A 23,247-nucleotide genomic window follows, 5' to 3' on the forward strand; every position below is an offset into this window, starting at 1 on the left:
GGGATTTCAAAAAGCATATTTCAGAGAATGTTCAGGCATGATCATGACCTGAAGACCATTTTCTCATTATTTAGAGAAGGCGTGGAAGATAAATTATACCTGCTGATATTGAAAAGCTGGTATTTTCCCTTAGTGAACAAAGCATTTAAAATCATTCTTTGAACCACACTCAAATTTGAGGTCACTAACAAAATCCCAGTACTGGGTTATCTAAGCAGTTCAAGGATTCACTATGACTTCACTTTTGAGTGTGGGGAGCAGTCTTTGAACCCTGTATTTTTCTCCATCTTTGCCTTCTACTTTTTCTTCCACCTGTCCTCTATACTCCCAGGAAAGGCCAGTGCTGAGGGGAGGGTCCTTCGTGGTGTACCTGAGAGGACAGCCTTTACGGACTGACTCTGTGAACGCAGATCTGAAGACTACCCCACAGGTCGGGGGTGGGCAGGGAGAAGAGTCACTTCCTTCCCTATTCTTTTGCTTTCCGGAGTCACAGCTAAGTTCCAGCAAAGCTCTGAGAGGATTAAGAAGATAAGGACCCTTCCATGTGAAATTCGGTCATGTCTGGAGTTTGACCTAATTGTACCTGCAGAACTATGGGCTGGCTGATTATGGACGTGAAACTTGAACCTATCAGAAGGGAAACAAAACATCAGGCGGGAGGTGTACAGGGTGAAAACCAAAACCTCAAGCCAAGTTTCTTTCGACTGATGGTGAATGAAACCATTATTTCAAATGTTTATCTTTAATTAAAATTAAGCCTTGGATGAGAGTTTAGTCCCACAGATATACTGTTGGTTCCTCTGACATTCATTTTGCATTAGGCTGGGTGGGTGGATCATTGAATTAAAAAGTGGGAACTTTTACATTCATGGCAAATCACTCAGCTTATAAAATAAGCACGCATACTGCTGCTCACAAAATAAAGTGTTTCTTAAATATCAAGCCACAAGATGAGTGCAAAGTGTATTTCATTAAAACAGGACAAAGAGAACATGATCTCTTTGTTTTGCTGAATTCAAGGATCCTGAATTTTCTCTTTAATCAAAATCAGTAATGCTCACTACACAGTCTAATTTTAACTGTCACTTGCTTTGCTATTTAACCACAAGCAAGCCACGTTTTTCTTCCTGTATACGTGAACACAGGTGTTTTGCCTATATTTGAATTTTCTTTAGGCCATTGGGATACAATGCCATTGATCCACTAGGGAAGTGCTTTGTACGACATGGGCCCCTACTGGGCCAGGACCCAGCACTGCACTCAGGAGAAAAGCTGCCGACACAGTGGCCCAGGCACCTGCTTCTCCACTACCAGTGGCTGGTCCTACTGCGGGCCTTGGTTCTTGTTCTGATTTTGTCCCAAGGGGTGCCCCAGTGATAAGATTAAATGAAGGCATCCTTTGGTGCCCCTGATCCCTTCTTTTTCTCCCCCCGACAGAAGCAATTGCTCTTAAATCTTGATTTTTCACAAAGCAGTCTTTCTTAGGACTCTAACTACCACACTATCACAGAACAGACCACACCACACTTATCTCTTCAGAGGCCCTTAACTCACTGCATGGTAAAGAACATCCCCTGCAAAGTCCCGGAAGTTACTCAAAAAGAACTATGCTGATTAAGTTACAGATAAGATGGACTGAGATTCATTGTTTTCTTATAAGGAGAAATGGTCATAAAAAACAGAATTAAAAGTGTACACGTGAGTAGAAGACAAGTACCTCAGGACCGAGAAAAGCAAAGTACAAATGTACTGAGATCCAGAAAAATCCAGGAAGGAAAGATATAAAAAAGGACTTTGAAAAAGCTTAAAGAGCTAGAGAAATGCAAGATACTATAATTTTATATTCCCCACAGTTCAGGGTTCATGGAAGGCATGGAAAAAGTGCTAAATATAAAAACAGAGCAGCACTGGATACAAACAGCCATGAAAGAAAAAGAGCACAGTATAAAAGACCACTGAGTTACCCTGGTGGGGGGTGAGTCCCTTGCTGTCCTAAATACAGGCCAGATACTGTTAGGAGCCAGGCTCTGTGATCTCCACCTCTAACTCCCCCTTGGAAGAGTTAACACTTTGAGGCAACGTTTCAACATTCACTAAAGCATTAAAAATGGGAAACAATACCTTACAGTTAGGAGGCACTCAAATACTTGTTGACTAATGATCTCCAGAGCACGCTGTGGTGCGGGCCATTTCTTCATCTCTAGATCAAGCAATCTAAAAAATGAGGAAGCTTGTGGAATCTCTACTTTCTGGAGGTGTTGTAGGAAGCCAAACCACTGGGAAAAGCCTGAAATAATAATATATTTATAATGAGAGATTCTAGTTTAGGCATAGCATTAATGACTGTACAATAACACAAAAGTGTTCCAGCATAAGAAGAAATAAAAACCTGGGTTGTGTGTGTGTGGGGGGATTATTCTAGGCACAAATTTGCTTTAGCTCATTAATCTGGTAACAATGTTGGCACCATTCCTGCCGTTTTGGCTGTATTACATGTATTTAACATTAACATGTGAGTGTTCCATTTGTGTATTGCTATCTTTCCAACTGTTATCAATTCTAAAAAGTCAACAATTAGGAATTAAATTGACAATAGAAGAAAAAAAACAATTTTTAATTTCTGAATCTGATTGAAAATGAGAAATTCTCAATTCTCTTCTACATACTGTTCCCCTACCATCCTTCCTGGCTGGTTGACAATTCAAAGAGGCTCCTGCTGTTCCTACCAGCATTGGGAATATGGACGCTCAATGAGCTGTGCATGCAGGGGCCACACAAATGAATACAAGGCCTACATACAGACAACCAACACACACAACCACTTATCATTCCTCCACTGGCAGGGGACAGAGGCTACTTTGTTATGAGTCTGCCACTAGTGATCAAGAACCAGAAGGTCTGTACAAGCTGGGAGGCAACAGCATACAACCAGGGGTCACAGTCACTGTCTCCTTTTGTATGTCTTCTACAGTGTCAGGCAAACTATTACAAGTTTTCTTCCCTGTGCTGGCTCCTGAAGAAGCATCATCTCAGCTCCAGAGCCACTCTTCTCGACTCGACTCTACTACAAGGCTCAGACTCTGCAGGATGCCAGCTGATAACCCCTGCCCTAAGAAGAGTTAACAGTTTTCTTTCGCACACACTCAGGGACATACACCACACAAACACACTCCACCACACACACACACACACCCCCCCCACACATGAGCACCAGATATACTTAAACTGTCACTCAATATCAGGAAAAAAGGAGAACTTTTTTTGAACGTGGAATTTTAATTATATACATAAATAGCAATATGAGAATGAGGAGTTCTAAGACTTGCACATTATCTCTAGGTGAAAGGACTTCAGATTAATCCACCTGTAGAATGGCATTACCCAAGATAAACAAGAGGTCTAGTGTAGTTTTTCCTGAAGAAGTAAGCCAATTTACTGCATTCAATACTGACTTCTCTGCCATTTTTCTGGAAATACTGCATTACTGTATGGTGTTTCCAATGTTTACCTGTAACTAAAAGAAAAAGAAAACGTAAGTAAACTGCGCCAGAAAAAAATTATAATGACTCTAAAATTCTGCATTGTGAAAAATCTTTGTTTAAACAGAAACCACGTCAAATATTTACATTATCATTATATGACCATGGGGATCATAATGAGCCAGGGAAAACTATAATTATTCCCATTTTATAGATGGGTAAACTAAATATGAGAAAGGTTTTGTCTTTCATCAATACTACATTCAGATTCTCAACCGGCTGTGTATTTGCACATAATTAAACAAATGGATGGATGGAAGAATAAGAAATGCCTAAATGGCACTGCACACACCACATCTCTCCCCTTGTGAAAACCAAACAACTACATTTCCATCTATCTGCTGGAGAGCCTGATTACATCATTTGTCAATGTGACGTATACCTTTCCTCACTTCACCTCCTCTTTATTTTGTAGAATGAAACACATCAATCCAAAGGCACACCAAAGACACATGAACTCCTCTCCAGATTGCTTTTCCCCCATATGCAATGAATCTACTTAGTGATTAGAGGCTTATCAATATTTTAGAGGCAGTGACTACTCACTTGATCTTTTAATATAAAACCAAAAATTCTTACACATGTAAACCATTAGCTTACCTTTCCTAACTCAGTTTATTAATCTGTTTGGGACTTCTCTAAGAATTCAATAGATTTACTGCATTGTTGAAAACTACAAACTAGAAACAGCCTATGTTAATAAAGACTCAATAGACTATGGTAGTCCTCCTAGGAAATTATTAAGCAGCCAAAGGAGGAATGAGATACATCTATAAGGACAAATAGGGAAAGATAAACATGATATATTAAGTGAAAAAAGCAAGTTAATTGATACAGTCGACATCTATGAAATATTCTTACCAAAAAACTGAACCTAAATCTTATTAAGCCTTCAGATCCAAACTATCAGTTTGTAGGGAATGCACAGATGACAGGAACCAAGAGATAAACACAATGACACTAAATGGATGCACCCAGCCACAGCCAGAACATGGGAAATTCTAAAGGACAAATAAGCCTGGCTTTTCAATAAACAAATGCCAAGGGAAAATGAGAGAGAAGAAACCATTACCGTTTAAAAGGGACTTAAGAGACCTATCACTCAAAAGCAATATGCAGATCTTGTTTGGATCCTGATTCAAACAAACCAACATTAGAAAGTTATTAATGAAATCAGGGAAATCTGCATACTGTCTGGATACCAGATGATATTAAGGAATTAATGTTAATTTTTTTAGGTGTGATAATAAAACTGCGATATGTGCCCTTATGGAGCTTTCAGTATACTTGCAAACCAATACAAGGAATATGATCTCATTCTGTCAAAAAGCCAAAGGCATATGTGGATGTGTGAGTGTGTGTGTATGGTGTGTATACACACACACATACATATTCACACATAGATTAAAAAGTCTGAAACACTATACCAAACTGTTAAGAGAAATTATCTCTGGGAAAGGCACAGAGCACAAGACAAGCTTGAAAAATAGCTTAAAAAAGTCTTTATGACAAATATGTACCACTTTTATAATTAGAAGTTACATGTCCAATAAAGATCTAAAAAAATTAAGAATGAAATCAACACTGCATATACAGTAAGCTGAACTCTGGCCCAGAATATTTTTGAAAAATGAAATGGATATTTACATAGTTTCCCTGCATTCCATGTCTCATTATCCCTATAGAGAAATATAACCATGTTGAGTGTAAAGTTTCTGGAGGGTATGTGTGGCTTCCTAGCTGCTCACCCTCTGTCTCCCTTCTAATAGCACATTGATGCCTATTCTGGGATGGGTCTAGGCCTCTGCCTTTCAACAGGCTCCCCAGGTAATTGGTTTGTATAACAATGAGACCTAGTATGGGGTTGCTATATGATGGGCTATAATGTCAAAGAGGATCAAAATTTTTTTTCTGTGACCCCTAAGGGAGGATCCAGACCATTGTTTAGGAATTCAAGGAGAAATATTTTGCTTAGTATAAGAAACAGTTTCCAAAAAAATAAGAACTGCCCAAAGATGGCTTCCCTGGGGTGGTGGTGGGGGGGGTGAGTTTCCTATCAGTGGAGGTTAAAGTATGAATACACAGAGCTAAAAGGGATTTATGCTCAAGGCTGAGAGTTGAGCCAGATGACCCCCATCAAATTCTAAGATTATATGACTCACTGGGACTCCAAAAACATGGAGACAGCTTGAGAAAGATAAACCTCAAACCCAGGGCTTTCATGAATTTTATGAAGAGCAGCCATGTTTATAATAAACATAACAATGATTTTAAAAAATTTATTGTAAAAGAAAATTTCATATTCATTGCAGAAAATTAAAAACTGTAGTTATATAGAAGAAAAAATATAAAAAACCACCCATAGTCCTACTATCTCAAGAAATATACTTATGTGGATAAAATGAAAGTTCATGTGGCCAGGATTCTCACCTGGCCCTGGTTGGCTAGCTCACTACACGTGTGGTTAATGCATCATTGTTGACTCTATATAGAGAGCCCTGCTCAGTATTCTGGGTGACACAGTGGCATGGCTGCAAGGCTGGAGAGCAGAGCAGAGGCTGGCGTGGTGGCAGCGCCAAGGACAGAGGCCCAGAGGACAGCTGTGCAGGTAGAGAGGCCCAGAGGCAGAGACCGGCTTGCCACATGCAGACTCGCTTTAGTGATTGACCTGCCACCGTGGAAATAAAGTTGGGTATAACCCTTTCACCCCAAGAATGTTCTACTGTCATTTCTTTGGTCACACTGAATCCATAGTGAACTTGCCCAGGCTGAAATCCATTGGCAAGACAACTGGCGTAGTCGGCAGGATTCATTGGTGACTAAGGAAAAAGAACAGGCTGCCCTCATGGAAGGAGTGTTTCAGCAGGCCACACCTACAGACGGGGAGACATTCGAGTGTCCCCCTGTGGACATGTGGTACTGTGAAGGGGTGGAGACTGGGGTCCACCCCAAGAGAAAGAAAATTTGTTGCTGACTGGATGGTGTCACTATCACGTTCTGTGGAAATAGTAAAGGATGTCATGGTAACCCAAGAGGAAGCAGCATGAGAAGGAACAGCAGCCCAAGAAGGAGTGGCACAAGAAGCAGCAGTATGGGAGTGCAGGCTGCCAGGTGCTGTGGGGCAGGTGAAGGAAGAGGTCCGAGAAGGAGCGGCACAAGAAGAAGCAGCACACAGACTGCCAGGTGCTGTGAGACAAGAGAAGGATGTAGTGGAGCTGTCAGCTCCAGAAATGGAGGAGCAGAGGTTTGACGAACAGGTAGTGGCAGAGGCCCTGCTGGTGCCAGAGGCATTGGCCCCTCCTTAGTTGAGACCCCACCTGGTTGAAAGCTGGTGGAAAGCCAGAAGGACTCGGCAACTGCGGGTTCTTCCAGGAGAGGTGCAGACCCCTCCTCAGGTTGTGGAGCACTCCATGCTCTGCTGCTATCCGCAGGCTCAAGAACAAAAGGAAATATGGTCTGCTTCTTGAAGGAAAAGGCAGGAGCAGACAGAAAGAAATTGGATGACTGGAGTTGTGGCAACAACTGAGACTGGAGCAGCAGTTCCGGCTGCTGAGGACAAAGCAGAAGGCAGAGATAAAGCAACAAGATCGGCCTGTGTGTTTGGAAGACTTTGCTGGAGAGGCTGGAGAAGGTGGGTATTGTAAGGCTCCCCCAGGGTCCTTTAGGTTAACTCATTTGAGTAGAACTGGTTTGAATACAGCCAGGATAACCACTTGGTGGCAATGGATCTCCTTAGGCTTGAGGGTTATTATAATTTGTTGTAATTTTTGTTATTTGTATATTGTCGTGGCCTCTGTTGTTATTATGGAATTTGGTTACAATGCTCCAGCTTTCTGGCACAGGGACTACTGCAGAGGATTGAGGGCACATAGACTGAGAGGAGAGAATTCTGGAGAAGTGGAGTGTGGATAAAATGAAAGTTCCTGTGGCCAGGATTCTCATTTGGCCTTGGTTGGCTAGCTCACTACACATGTGTGGGCAATGCATCGTTGTTGACTATATAGAGAGCCCTGCCCAGTGCTCTGGGAGACACGGTGGCACAGCTGCAAGGTTGCAGGAGAGCAGAGGTTGGCGTGGCAGTGCCAAGGACAGAGGCCCAGAGGACAGCTGTGCGGGCAGAGAGGCCCAGAGGATGGCTGTGCAGATAGAGATGCCCAGAGGCAGAGACCAGCTTGCTGCATGCAAACTGGCTCTGAGTGATTGGGATTTTAGTGATTGACCTGCCACCGTGGAAATAAAGTTGGGTATAGCTCTTTCAACCCAAGAATGTTCTACTGTCATTTCTTTGGTCACACTGAATCCATAGTGAACTTGCCCAGGGCTGAAACCCAATAGCAAGATAACATCCATTTTTTGTTGTATTTCCTGTTTTTTAATCTTTTCTAAAACTGCCTCACTCTATGTTTTTTTCTTTTTCATTTAACAATTGTGCACATGTTCCCATGCAATTAAATACTATTGAGGCATAATAACATTCTTCTTTATGGATATACCACCATTAAGCCATTTTCCTGTTTCTGAATATTTAGATTGTTTCCAAATTTAATATGATCTACTTACCATCCAATCCTAACTGCTAGTATATAATTTTTAATATATACACAAAATAATATTATTATAACTACTATTTTGTACTTAGCAGATGCTCAATCAGTAAATATTGAAGGAATAACAAAAATAAAAGGTGAACTGAATATAAGAACCAGAAGAAATCACACTGATTTTCTGACTTTATCTGATACCACTCTAAATTTCTCTAACCTCAGGTTACTCAACCATTAAAGAATGAATAATTACACTTATGAATTCCCTATGTCACTTACAATATCTCTATATAATCTTGAGCTTCTCTACAATAGTCATGTGTTCAACAGATGTTTACTGAATGCCTATTAGATGAATACAAGTGTGCTTACTATAGTGAAATGGTGTTTGAAAAAAAAATAACCTAAGAAATAAAAGCATTTTTTAATAGTTTGAAGTAGTTTTGTAGACAAATCCTAACTGTTGGGTTCTAGCTTGTCAATAAAACCCAGGTACTTCTCAAGAACAAACAATTAAATTAAGTCATGGCACTTTAACCCAGAAATTAAAGAAAAGGAATGAAAAATCATCCTGATCCTATATTTCTGCATAAAGTTGAAACTGGTATAATTAATTAATTAAAGACAAGTCATTTCAGCTGGTGTTAACAATGTTAAAAATAACAGTTTTCTTGCTCTTTACCTGATTACAATGGGTGGAGCATGGAGCATTCTACTTATTTCCAGGTGAACTCTTCACATTTCCTGGCTTGTGAAATAAAAAGTAAAAAATATTAATAGTTTGAAGAGAAGAGTAGAATGTCTCAAAGAGCCTGTCTTCAGTATTTGGCTGAATGCAAACATTAAATATTATTAGAATGCACAGTGACCCATTTCTCAGTAAACTGAAGGCCTCATATGGCTCCCTGAGGGCCTTACTGTCTAGAGCGACATAGGCAAGAGGAGGGCAGGAAATAAAGGTCCATTTTTCTTCACTACACAGATTTGGCCAAACAGCTGATTCTATAAAAAATCACATCAATAGTGAAAAGATTTCTTTACCACATCATGCCACCATCATTGTTAATGAAGGTTTTATACCTATGAGAATGCTTCCTGTAGGTACTCTGTTCTGTGTGTCATCCATCATAGGGGCCAAATTACAAAACATGTTTTGTGAAAGGAGTTATAATCAGCCACACCCATTCTGCCTGGCCACCATCTGGGAACATATAATTAGGTCATGTCATCCATGAGAAGTGACGTAACAAGGTTTCTAGTGGGAAAATTTCATTCATGTGCTAAATGTTTAAAGCCTTTCTTTCCTACATGTTTTTAAGACTTTTACTCTGAAAACCTGTTGGTAAGACCTGCTGTACATCAAGGATCTGAGCTCTCATAAGATGGCAACCTGAAAATCAGTAGGCTGCAGTTGAGCAGGCAATGAGGCCGTGATCTGTGGTCTGGACTTGGTACAGGTTCTTCTGGTAGCCTTCTCTCAGTCACCCATGACCGAAGGAGGGGTGACTTTATCCCCAGTGAGAAAGCAGGAACGCAGGACTAACTATGTAATTGCAGAGCATGGTTTCTAGGCAACTTCAGGCTTACAGGAATGGCTGAGAACTGGTCACTAAACACAGTTATCAGACACCTGGCTTGCCTGAATTATAGTGCTTTATACCCAATGTTCCAGCATAATTAACAGTGCCCCCTTTCACTCTCAAGAGTATCCTGGTTTAGATGATAAACTACACAGTCACTCTATCTACAGATCATATCCACTTGCTGATGGAATTCCAGGGAACGAGACCCTATGTACCGTTTGGTGGACCAGGCCCACATGTTCTCTGAAAGGACTCAGTGCCTGTGTACCTTACTCTACTACTCAAGAGTCACTTTCTCACACACACACACACACAGTTCCAGAGGAGCTTCCTACTGATGCATTTGCCAAATTCTTTCTTGGGATGAGACCTTTGCAAAATGTATCCCCTGACTTAAACCAATCCCAATTTTTGCCTGGCTAAATGCCATTCATCTTTTAGATCAAACCTTTCCCCTATCTCTTGCCCTTCGATTTAGATGAGAACCTTTTTATTCACATCATAGCATCCATGTACTTCCTGATTTGTGTAATTCTTTCATGCATGTTTGAATCTTTCACTAAATACAAACTTCACAAGGGCACAATATCCATCCTTAAGGCCTCCCAGCATATAGTATTTAAACATTTGTTGAATAAACAAATGGAATGGGATGGAACCCCGAGATCTCCTGAGCATAAAAAAAAGTTTGAGTATGTACTTAACGAAGAACAAGAAGAGAGAAGTAGAGGCTTATGAAGGTAAGTGAGATATTCATGTTCAACAATTGGGTCTGTCATAAAAACCATGTGGTTCTCTACCTAGTTAAATGTATTTTAGGTCTGAATTACCTTAACAAAATGCTTGCGAAGTACTTCTAGTGATATTCATATCTACTCTACTATCTATACTTACCAGCATCTCAATCTCAAAAATACAAGATGCTAAATTCATGAGCTTATTTATCTTTTGGACATTAAGAAAATGAGCGCATAAAAACATTCTTTTGGTTGAGGAAAACAACTAAGTTGCTAGGAAATTCTTGTTTGGTTACATATCACTTACAGTATAATAAAACATGACAGTTAAATATCTCACTAAAGAAATATTGAGCCCACCCACCCTATTACAAATCAAATCTCTCTTGGCAGAAACTGCCATGATCTCAGAAAAAAACACATTCTGACTTCAAAGACAGTTCGTGATTTAGCACAAGCCAGAAACTAAATTTTTTTTGCATTTTCAGAGTTTTACTTAAAATATTTTAGAACTCAGTTGTTCTCTTTATAATTCAATTTTAATACATATCAGGTTTTGTTGGTATTTTTTAGTAACTAATACATGTTATTTTACCCAACATATCTAAAATACTATTATTTCAACATATAATGATTATATAAAAACCAATCAGAATAAAAATAATGAGATGACTTACATTCTTTTTATTTGTACCAAGTCTTCTAAATTTGGTGTGAATTTAAATTTACAGCACATCTCAATTCAGACTAGCTACATCAAGTACTCAATAGCTAATGGCTACCATCTTGGACTGCACAGGGCTAGAGTAATAAACTAAACAGCACCGTGATGGTTAGTTTTATGTGTCAACTTGGCTAGGCTATAGTAGAAAATCAATTTTCTTACCATGTCCACAAACATGAAAGGTAATTTCTAATATCAAAACAAGACATTTGTTTTAATTGGAACATGTATTTCTAATTAGTATGCACTGCCACGTGAAGGGGGATTTCCAGCTAAACCTTTGACTACAGCAGCCCACTGAAATGTTTTTGAGCTCCTCACCAGTTGAACTATACAGATTAAGTACTTAACTTCTCCAAAATGCAATTTCCTCATTTGTGAAACAGTGCTAATAATAGAACCTGCCTCACAGACTCTTGTGAGCAGAGTTTAGCAAACAGTTCAGTGCCCAGGGCTAAACTCACAGCAAGTAGTGCTCAGTAAACATTACCTATCCTCTGTGGTAGGTCGCTTAACTTTTTTTGATGAAGAAATAAAAGGTAAAGATAAGTGACCTGTTAAAGACCCCAGTGAAATTCTAGTTCACTGGATGTGGTAGGCAGAACCATGGTCCCCCAAAGATGTGTGAATCCTAATCCTGGAACCTGCACCTTTACATTGGGAAGGAGAATTAAAGTGGCATTGGTATTAAGGTTGTTAATCAGCTGATCTTACAAGAGGGAGATCATCTTGGATTATCTGGGTGGGCCCAGATGAATCACACAGGTTCCTATAGTCTAAGAGGGACGCAAAAGACCCGGTCAGAGAAATGAGACATGAAAAGGACTGTACCTGCAGTGACTGGGCTTTGAAGATCGAGGAAGAGGGCAGTGAGCCAAGGAATGCTACAGCCTCTAGAAGCTGGGAAAAGCCCTCAGCTGACAGTCAGCAAAACAGATCTTGGTCCTATAACCCCAAGAACTGAATTCTGCTGCTTCCCTTTCATTTTTCTGCTGAGCCAGCAGGGGCCTGAACACAACTATTAAAAGCCCAGCTTCAGAAGTTCTGCTCAGCTTTCAGGTTTAGATTTCTTTATGTATTTTCTTGCTCTTTTAAGAATTATTAAGGTTTTTCTTTTTAGTTATTGTTAGGCCTTTAACAGTCATTCTATAATTCTTTGATGATAACTTATTACATTTTTTACAAACCTAGCAAAAACTAAGCATGACATTTACTGAGACACACTGCTGTGTTTGGCTAATTATAGGACAACTCCAAAAGAGTCATTGTGACTCTGGGGCCTGACACCCACAACTGGCCTCCAACTCTGATACTCAGACCTTGGGCCAGAAATATTCTCAAAGGATTTCAAACTAGCAATGGACAATCAATAAATAGTTTCATGTTTTTATTAAGCTCCTAGAGTCAAAGAGTGAAAACCATAATGGAAAATATCAATAAATCAACTACAGATCAAAATCATTAATTTGTAAAGACATATACACCCCTATGTTTATTGCAGCACTATTTACAATAGCCAAGAAATGGAAGCAACCTGAGTGTCCATCAGTAGATGAATGGATAAAGAAGATGGATACATATACACAATGGAGTATTACTCAGCCATAAAAGAAGAATGAAATATTGTAATTTGGATGGACCCAGAGGGTATTACACTAAATGAAATAAGTCAGAAAAAGACAAATACCGTATGATTGCACTTACATGTGGAGTCTAAAAAATAAAACAAATCAACAAATAAAACAGAAACAGACTCATAAACACAGAGAAAAAACTGGTGGTTACCATGGGGAAGGGGGATGCAGGGATGGGTGAAATAGGTGAAGGGAATAAAGAGGAACAAACTTCCAATTATAAAATAAGTAAGTCATGGGAATGAAAGGTACAGTATAGGGAATATAGTCAGTAGTATTTAGTATCTTTGAATGGTGATAGCTGGTAACTATACTTATCATGGTGAGCATCTCATAATGTATGTAATTGTTGAGTCACTGTTTTGTACACCTGAAACCAACCTAATATTGTATGTCAACTATGCTTCAATAAAAGAAAAAAGTTAAAAAAAAAAAGAAAGAAAAGAACTTCTGATCAAAAGACACCAAAACTGAAAAGATAAGCCACAAACTGGGAGAAGACATCTGCAAACATGCAACCAAAAATATAAGTCTATGAAAAAAATAAATCATTAAGAAAGGGACAAATGAACCATAGAAAAATGGCCAAAAGATATGAACAGACATTTCAAGAAGAAGAAAACAATAAACATGTGAAAAAATGTTCAACCGCATTAGTAATCAAGGAAAAGCACATTTAACAACAATGAGAAATTGTGGGACCATTTTGACAAGCCAGAGAGGAAACTATCACAGTGTACTTGGGTCCTGTCAAAGAACTCCAAGCCAACGTCTACCAGCCAAGATGGAACAATTAAAACTTTAATAAGGATAAGAATTACAAATATGGATAAATCTACAAATTCATAATGATATTAAACAACCTAATTGGTGACCTCCTGAGGATGATAGGAAACCAATTTTTTATTTTGAAAACTGGATAAATAAGAAGAAAAAATTCAGCATTTATCCTGTCTTCCCTCTAACTGGGTAACTAAATAGATGAGGGGAACTGGTTCCTTACTAAAGTATTCCAACTAATATGTGAAAATGAAATGACAGAGAAGTAGAATTAGTACCATTTTCCAACTCTCAGTGAATCACTGGGTCTTGGCATTGAGCATCAATAGCCACTAATACCAAAACAGCAAGGCAAAAACCAGACTCACATGTCAACACAGACCTACAGCTTTGCCAACAGGATCAAACAGGAACCTGATTAAGCAGCCTCTGGATCCAGCTGCCAATCTGCAGGAAATGCAGAGAAGAGAGGAACATGTCCAGCTGTACCATCAGTGTGCAATCGGCAAAACTCAAACTGTGGGAAACTCTACAGGTCCAACATGCCAGGTTCTTTTAACATATACATTGTAAAGAAAACAAAAGGACGGAAGGGGAACCTCTACATTAAAAGTGACTTAAAAGGCAAAAAAAAGGCATATAAAGTGAGAAATAATAATGGGCAAGACTAAAGTGACAGGGATAAATACTTAGGTGATAAAGCCATTAAGAAAGAGAAGGAAGTTACTACTGTAAAAGTCAGGATAGGAGGGTTTTTTGGGACAGAGGGGGTGGACAGTGACTGGGGTGGGCTACATGGAGGGGCTTCTGGGGTGGCTGGCAAAGTTCTATTTTTTTGTCCTAGATGATGGTTACAAGGGTATGTATCTTATAATAATTCACTTAGCTGTAAAATCATAAATGAAAAGTTATTGGACGGAAGCCCATTGTTGGGCAACTGGGGAAATCTGAACCTGGGCAGTGTATTAGGGAATATTTATGTAAACAGTGAGATGGGGGAGAGAGAACCAAGATGGTGGTGTGAGTAGAGCAGTGGAAATCTCCTCCCAAAACCATATATATTTTTGAAAATACAACAAATACAACTAATCCTAAAAGAGAGACCAGAAGACACAGGACAACAGCCAGACTACATCCACACCCACGAGAACCCAGCACCTTGTGAAGGGGGTAAGATACAAGCCGCGGCCTGGCAGGACCCGAGCGCCCCTCACCCCAGCTCCCAGTGGGAGGAGAGAAGTCGGAGCAGGGAGGGAGAGGGAGCCCAGGGCTGCTGAACACCCAGCCCTAGCCATCTGCACCGGAGCACAGACACAGTGCGTGTGTGGGGGGCTGGAAACTAGGGAAACAGGACAGTAAGACCTGCGAGTGGGTCCCCGCAGCCGGCGCACCCGGGACAAAGAAAAGCGAGTGCTTTTTGAAAGTCTTAAAGGGACAGGGACCCCACAGCTGGACAGAAGTGCCCCGGGACACTTAGCCCAAAAGCTGGGAATCCTGGGGAACTCCAGGCGCCCAAACTCCCGCAGCGCAGCTCGGAGGCCCCTCACTGCGATAAACAGCCTCCCGCCTGTTCCCCCTCTGATGTGGCTCCGCCATATTGGAGAAGCAGCCTGAGGCAGGCCACGCCCACAGCAACTGCAGTGCTAAACTCCATAGCGGCCGGGCAAGATCAGAAGCCCTGTCTGCATGCAGCTGCCCAGCACAAGCCACTAGAGGCCGCTGTTCTCCCAGGAGAGGAAGGCCACAAACTGGCAAGAAGGGACTTTCTCTTACCCAACACACGTGCCAGCTCCCCACAAATACAACTATCGCCATGAAAAGGCAGAATAAACTGATGCAGACCAAGATCACAGAGGCAAACCCTGAGAAGGAGATAGACCTAACCAGTCTTCCTGAAAAAGAATTAAAAATAAAGCTCATAACCATGCTGATGGAGCTGCAGAGAAATACGCAAGAGCTAAGGGATGATGTCCAGAAGGAGATTACAGAAATGAAACAATCTCTGGAATGATTTATAAACAGAATGGATAAGATGCAAGAGGCCATTGATGGAATAGAAACCAGAGAACGGGAATGCATAGAAGCTGACGCAGAGAGAGATAAAAGGATCTCCAGGAATGAAACAATATTAAGAGAACTGTGTGACCAATCCTAAAGTAACAATACCCGCATTATAGGGGTACCAGAAGAAGAAGAGAGAGACAAAGGGATAGAAAGTGTCTTTGAAGAAATAATTGCTGAGAACTTCCCCAAACTGGGGGAGGAAATAGTAGCTCAGACTATGGAGGCACACAGAACTCCCAACAGAAGGGACCCAAAGAGGACAACACCAAGACACATAATAATTAAAATGGCAAAGATCAAGGACAAGGACAGAGTATTAAAGGCAGCCAGAGAGAGAAAAAAGGTCACCTACAAAGGAAAACCCATCAGGCTATCATTAGACTTCTCAACAGAAACCTTACAGGCCAGAAGAGAATGGCAGGATATATTTAATGCAATGAAACAGAAGGGCCATGAACCAAGGATACTGTATCCAGCACGATTATCATTTAAATATGAAGGAGGGATTAAACAGTTCCCAGACAAGCAAAAGTTGAGGGAATTGGCCTCCCACAAACCACCTCTACAGGGTATTTTAGAGGGACTGCTCTAGATGAGAGCACTCCTAAGACTAAATAGATGTCACCAGAGAAAATAAAATCACAGCAAAGAAAGCAGACCAACCAAATACTAACTAAAGGCAAAAAATAAAATCAACTACCCACAAAAGCAGTTAAAGGAAGCACAAAAGAGCACAGAATAAACAACAGAATAAAACATATAAAGAACGGAGGAGGAGGAATAAGAAGGGAGAAAAATAAAGAATGACCAGACAGTGTTTAAAATAGCTCAATAAGTGAGTTAAGTTAGACAGTAAGATACTAAAGAAGCTAACCTTGAACCTTTGGCAACCACGAATCTAAAGCCTGCAATGGCAATAAGTACATATCTTTCAATAATCACCCTAAATGTAAATGGACTGAATGCACCAATCAAAAGACACAGAATAATAGAATGGATAAAAAAGCAAGACCCATCTCTATGCTGCTTACAAGAGACTCACCTCAAACCCAAAGACTATAGGAACAAAGAAAGACTGAAGGAACAAAACAGCAGCAGAATCATAGAACCTAATGGACTAACAGTTACCAAAGGGAAAGGGACTGGGGAGAAAGGGAGGGAAGGGAGGGATAAGGGTGGGGAAAAAGAAAGGGGACATTACGATTAGCATGTATAATGTGGGGGGGTGCATGGGGAGGGCTGTGCAACACAGAGAAGACAAGTAGTGATTCTACAGCATCTTACTATGCTGATGGACAGTGACTGTAATGGGGTTTGTGGGGGGGAGTTGGTGAAGGGGGACCCTAGTAAACATAATATTCTTCATGTAATTGTAGATTAATGACAACAAAATTAATTAATTAATTAATTTAAAAAAACAGTGAGATGGTAACTTTCCTGAGCCTGATAACGGCAGTGTGATGATATGAGTGAACGTCCATGTTCTTTGGACATATATGCTGAATTAGATATGGGTGGCAAGTGCTGTGATAGCTACAACTAACTCTCAAATGGGTCAGAAAAATAAAACACAAACAAAGTAAAAGTAGCAAAACATTCATTGAATATATAACATATTATATATTCTTTTATTTTGAAAAAACCAAACTACACTATGATGACAACAGATCACACTACCAGGACAGTATTTCTGGACACACCCATCCATCTTTGCTTCACAGTTTTGACCAAGAGTTCATTTCAAGTTGAAGCAGATAAATTCCTCTTGAGTGACCAATGACAATGATAGTACTGAAAGGCCAACTTATCCAAACTGTATTGGTAGAAGACTCAGTGCAAACATTTAGAATTAATTCCAAAAAGGGATGTGGCAGAGCAGAAAAATGCCACAGACCTATTCAGGGTCTCTGAGATGTAGATCCATGGGAAATAACATAATTATGAATTGACCTTCCTACCACTTTAAATTTCAAGGCTCTGTTTCAAACACAATGCTCACAAATTTCTTTAATTATTTACAACCAAAAGCATGTACATCTGTTACACCATTAGAGTACTGATAAAGAAAAATTCTGAAATGTCCTAAATTAAGTGACAAAGGGCCAGAGAATGAGGGAGAAAAGGGCAGGCCATCGATGATCAACAGCCACAGGCAGTAGCTAACCAGAAACTCCACGTTCCTGGATGAAGCCATTTCAACAATCATCTAGAAGATCCCCAGAACCACATCCCCCTAGTACATGAGTCTGACCGTCAACAACCAATCCACAAGCCTTCTCTATGCACTAACCACTTATCCCCCAATTTTCCCCGCTTCAAGTTAGCCCACCTCCCTTATCTGTAGCCAGTGTGAATTTAAAGAACTTTCTTTTCTTGAGACTCCTTATTCATGCCCCCTGTTTCTTGAGTCTAGCGGATGAACTGTTTCTGTTAATTTGCCTTGCTGCTGGTGAAGCAGGAACTTCCTGCCCCAGGACTCAGTCCTTTTTCTGGCTGTATCTGTGAAGGCTCAAATAAACCCTTTTATTTCAGAGGTCTCTCAGTCTGTAGGTTTTGATATGTCAGTACAAACAATTACCTGAGACTGGTAATTGAAGCCTGACCTGAAAACCAATTTCCAAACAAGGTAAGAAATAAGCAAAAATCTCCTTCATGAAATGTCCCCCAATTCCCTTCTAACAGACAGTGCCCGGGCCCCAAAAGATTTCTGTTCCAGGGTAGCTTAAATCTTTGCTCTCATTGATAAAACAAAAGCAAAAAACCCCACTGAAAACCACAAAATCTAACAAGAAGGGAGCAGGGGAATCAATATAAAGCAATGGCATTTCACTACCAAATAATTCCTTAAATCAAAGTTTATCAAATATTGAATAGGGCCTTCTGCTATTTCTCATTTAAAACTTGTTCTAAATGTTTAATTAGTCCACATCAACTGTATTACTTTTTATTGAGAACAGACAGCTGTCAGGAAAATTATGCTTTGGGAGTAAACAAATGGAAGAACGCTAAGTTCTCAAAGACGCTGAGGAGGGCAAGGGCATAGAAGATTCAAGAAAGAAATGCGGACCAACCTCAAGCTGATTAGACATCAGAACTACCTCACTCTCAAAAAATGTACATATAAATCTGGGTAGCTTTAGTGTCTAATGTTTCCAAATTACCATAAACTGCTGGCCTGTTTAACTTGCATTCCAACCACAGTCCGGTCGCTTCCGCAATGGGCTGAACTCTCAGAGCGGGGAAATCTATTTCAAAGAGTCTCTGGGGGGACACCCTTTGGCTTTGGTGTGCATGTGTCTGCGACGATACCACAGTGAGCACTAAGAACTGAGGCTCGGTTTAATTTTCCATGTTTCTAGGGCTGTGTACAGGTTTCCTGACATTTGATTTCCTTTCCCATAAAAAACTCAGTGTGGACTTAAGAAATTTTTTTAACAGGAAAGAAGGCTTCCAAAGAAAATGTCAGAGAAATTAAAACAAAACTCTGAGTGTTTATTTTTTAAAGGGATTGCCGAAGGGCACTTGATAGTAATACAGAACTTCCTACTCAAGAGCTAGTTTAAACAGGCTCAACAGAAACTAATTCCTTTAGAAACCACCAGTATAAAAATCAGTCTTAAGATTTCACTGGAAGGTCATTTATGTAAATAATGAGGAGGGTTCACAATTTATTTTATGTTATTTTCAAATTCTAGTTCAAAATGCTGGATTTTAATTTTGAGATAGTTATTTCTATTTTTTCTTAAAAAGTATTCTGATTTGAGATGACAGGAGTCAAAATGAACTTCCTTCAATCTGTAGGAAGTATGTTAATATAAGAACCTAATTCTTCCTTATCGGAAAGAAAACGTTTCAGCAAACACAGGCAACATTCAATCAGCTATGTGGCTGTGAGAAGAGATAAAGAAGATACCTTCTTACAATTACACAACCTCCCCTTTCTGCCCCTCATCCACCAGTCAGCACGAGAATGTGGCTTGTAGCTGGTGGAGAGTCCCCAACACACCATGGCTCATACTCTTAACTGGGCCAAGAAGGCCAGGGGATGAACAGATACAGTACTGCTAAAGGAAAGAACAGAGCTTATGATAAGTGAAACAGTTAAGAGGAGGAGTCTTGGTTGTCTTTTGCCTGGGAGCACACTATGTTCCCTTTGAATCTAGTTATGATAAAACTTTCAGACAATATGATATACTTTGAGCAAATTACAAATACAACACAGCAAAAATTATGAAATTATGTTCTAAGAGTACATGGCAGTAGAGTACATTTTATGGTCACCACTTATTCAGCCTTGCTGATAAAAATAAAATGCACCAAAGTTCTACTGTTCCTCCAATAAAGGCCACCAGAGAATCTAAGCTAAAGGGATTATGAAAAACAAACTGGAAAAGCAAGAGCAAGCAACAGGGTTATCAAGAATTTTACAGAACCCTAGAGAAACCACATATTTAAACCAAAAGGAAGATAATGAAGATCTTCTCACCTTTTGAAAGTTCTCCTTCCACAAATCTTCCATGACTATGTATCCTCGTAAACCCCAGTCATACAATTTCTCACCACTGACCTTGAAACAAAATAGAAAATATCCATTGCTAGTCCATAAATGACTGGTAAGGAAGAGAATTTTCCATTTCCCTTTTTCCTGTTTCTAAAAGAACTGTATTTAGCATATGATGGTCATGGAAGTCTTGGGACAGATACATTTAAAATGTGTAATGTAAGCAAATAAAAAGATACTAAGATCACAGAATAAGAAGAAAAAATAGTTTAGTTGTATATACTTATTGTTTAAAATAATCTGCTATTAATTGCAGGTGTATATCTTATATTTTCACAATTTCAAGGAGAAAAAAATGTAGACCGTTGCTGATATGGAAAATTCCTGAAAATCAGACACAGAAAGAAGGTTTCTACCTATCACAACTAGCACATAGCACATAACAGCCAACCAATCACATTTGCCAAAATCCATCACCATTTTAGGGGGTTAGTTAGGTGAACCCAATGAAGATGTTCTCAGTTTTCCCAGGTCTTTCAAAACATAAAGTCTTCAAATTTCTACAGGGATTTTGCCTCCTGATTCAAGATCCTTCCTGCAACATTCCGAGAGATAGGCCCTGGGGTCAGAGAACAGTTTGGGGTCAAGGAGCCACTACCTTAAAATGCACTTGTCCACCTTTGGCTGGCTGGCTTTAATTGCTGGAAACTTTTTTTTAAAGTATTGAGGTTTTTTTTTTTAAGTGCTTCCAGTAGTTTGTGTTCACTGGTCCTACTTATGGCAGAGAATGTTGACTACATTCCTTCCACGTGACAGTACCTCAAATTTATTTTATTTTAAACAAAGCAGTTATTATTCTCTTCCAAATTTTTGTAATAATTTATCTATGTATATAGCATTGTAGTTTACAAAGCACTTTCACATGAATTATCTCTATTCTATATAACTACCCCATGTGGTAAGTTCGCAAAGACTGTAAGGAATTATTCAGAGGCTGAGTGACTTATCTAAGGTCACAGTGCTAGTAAATCCAATGGTTGCAACACGCTGGTGTCTTACAAGTTATATTCTTCCAGTTGCTCTAAATGTTCTTAAAATATGATATATGATTCTATTCTTGGAGCCACCAGTGGACATATTGAGCATTTACCATGTATATGGCACTGTTCTTGGTGTTTTAGATTTCTGAGAGGAAAATAACACTTGTCATCACTTTAAAGGGATTTCTTACAGTACTTTTATTCAAACACTAATGAACAGAAAACAATATAAGCAATTAAATGGCTTGTCTAAGAACAGGGTATTCACTGAAAAAAACTGAAACTGAAATAGGAACTAAATGACACTAAAACACTATCAAAATCTCTTTCAGTAACTGATGTTTGTTTTCTTGTGACAAAACAGACTTATAAAATTTACCATTTTAACCATTTTTAGGTATACAATTCAGTGACACTAAGTATTCTCACAGTGTTATGCAGCAATCACCACTATCCATTTCTAGAACTTTTTCATTATCCCTAACAGATCACTAATGTTTTATATCTAGTAAAAATAAAGTTAATTGTTTTGTTCTGGCTTACTCTAGGTACAAAATAAAAGACAAAACTCCTTTCCATTGACTTTTAAAATAAATTAGAATACAACTCAGACTTGCATCCTACCATCTTGGTTGTGAATACAAAAGATCTTTTGCAACATATGCTGTAGCATACAAGATACAAAAAGACCCCTACTCAGGGAACAGCCACATATTCTTCTCAGCCAGGGGCCAAGCCCATCCTCCCTACCCCATTCATTTACTGTTTTTTAAAATCCATAACAGACTGATGATGTTTGATTATTTTGATGATCTAGGGCAGGCAGACATGATTTATTGTTCCAGAGCTGGAGTCTGCACCAGGCAGAACACTGTCTGCCTCCAGGACTGCTGTAAGCAATGTCAAGCTCACCTTGGAAATATCTTACCAGCATGTGCCACCAGAGCCATCAATTTCCCATAGCTGGAGCCACTGGACTCCCACCTACAACTGCAGTGTAATCCAGGAACCTAGACTCAAGCCTGTCATGAGGACTCCAGAGAGCTCAGTGTCAGGTCAGTCTAGCTTGGAGCCCTCAGAGCCCAAGTCTAGGAGGGGCTGCTGCTCCTCGTAGACCAAGTCTCCATGTGATACACAGTTCTGGCAATGGGGTCCCTGTCTCCATAAGCTGTCCAGGACCTTAAAACATAGAGCATCCCTTGCTCTTGACAGTTTTCCAAGGGACTCTACATATAGAGTCCCACTAAGTCCAGATGGACTTAGGGAGTCTAGTCTATTACCAGTCTAGTTGCTTCTCAAAAATCAGGGGCATTAAAACTCCCTGGAAGGCTCGCTAAAACAAAGATTGCTGGCTCTCACCCTTAGAGTATCTGAGTTAGTAGGTCAGGGTAGGACCTGAGAATGTGCATTTCTAGCAAGCCAGGTGGTCTTGATGCTGCTGGTCCAGGGACATTTTGAAAACTGCTGGTCCATCTGTTGTGGACTGAACTGTGTCCCCCAAAATTCATATGTTGAAACCCCAAACCACAATGTGACTGTATTCGGAGATGAGACTTTTAAAGAGGTAATTAAGGTTGAATGAGGTCATAAGGGTAGAGCTCTAATCCAATATGACTGGTGTCATTATAAGATGAGGATGAAACAATAGGGATGTGACTGTACAGTGAAAAGGCCATATGAAGACACAGCAAGAAGGCGGCCATCTGCAAACCAAGGAGAGAGGCCTCAGGAGAAAGCAACCTTGCCAACATCTTGATCTTGGACTTCTAGCCTCCAGAACTGTGAGAAAATAAATGCCTGCAGTTTAAGCCCCCCAGCCTGTGTCATTTTGTCACGACAGCTCCAGCAGACTAAGACATCCATTTCACCCATGTTATCTGCTACTGTGTTCTCCTACTTGCCAGGATGCCATCAAACTGAGGCCTGAAGGGTAAGGAAGGAGCAGCCAGCTGAGAGCCCTGAGAAGGGTGTTTGCAGCACAGGGAACTGCAGTCCCCAAAGTCCCCAGCCAGGAAAGGGAGGCTGGGGCCAGGACCAGGGAGCAGGTGCAGAAGGCCAGAGCACAGGCCTGGGCCTGTAACTCCAAGGAGGGCAGGTGGTG

The 23,247-nt window shown here is 40.1% G+C and overlaps 1 protein-coding gene and 1 long non-coding RNA gene across 6 annotated transcripts in view; one reads left to right on the forward strand and one right to left on the reverse strand.

Annotated features, from left to right (window-relative positions):
• Positions 1 to 3,238: 3,238 nt before the first annotated feature.
• Positions 3,239 to 23,247, reverse strand: part of APOO (apolipoprotein O) — a 52,812-nt gene continuing 32,803 nt past the window's right edge. Inside the window, exons 7-9 of one of the 4 annotated variants that reach the window (XM_036912809.2) lie at positions 20,092 to 20,172; positions 8,766 to 8,831; positions 3,239 to 3,514 (exon numbers count right to left, since the gene is read on the reverse strand). In XM_036912809.2, coding sequence (XP_036768704.1) covers positions 8,796 to 8,831; positions 20,092 to 20,172 — 117 coding nt within the window. In that variant the 3' untranslated portion in view covers positions 3,239 to 3,514; positions 8,766 to 8,795. Of the gene's footprint in view, positions 3,515 to 6,870; positions 7,089 to 8,765; positions 8,832 to 20,091; positions 20,173 to 23,247 lie in introns of those variants that run through there. The other 3 variants (XM_057495226.1, XM_057495227.1, XM_057495228.1) reach the window with 3 other exon arrangements.
• On the forward strand, positions 3,528 to 8,743 carry LOC130681744 (uncharacterized). 2 transcript variants are annotated; one of them, XR_008995001.1, is made up of 3 exons: positions 3,528 to 6,796; positions 6,971 to 7,170; positions 8,182 to 8,743. It is a non-coding gene; the product is annotated as an uncharacterized LOC130681744 (long non-coding RNA). The 2 variants fall into 2 exon arrangements; XR_008995000.1 differs by having other exon boundaries at positions 7,009 to 7,170.

The sequence above is a fragment of the Manis pentadactyla genome, chromosome X (genome assembly GCF_030020395.1).
Source record: "Manis pentadactyla isolate mManPen7 chromosome X, mManPen7.hap1, whole genome shotgun sequence".
In the NCBI taxonomy this organism is placed as follows: Eukaryota; Metazoa; Chordata; class Mammalia; order Pholidota; family Manidae; genus Manis; species Manis pentadactyla.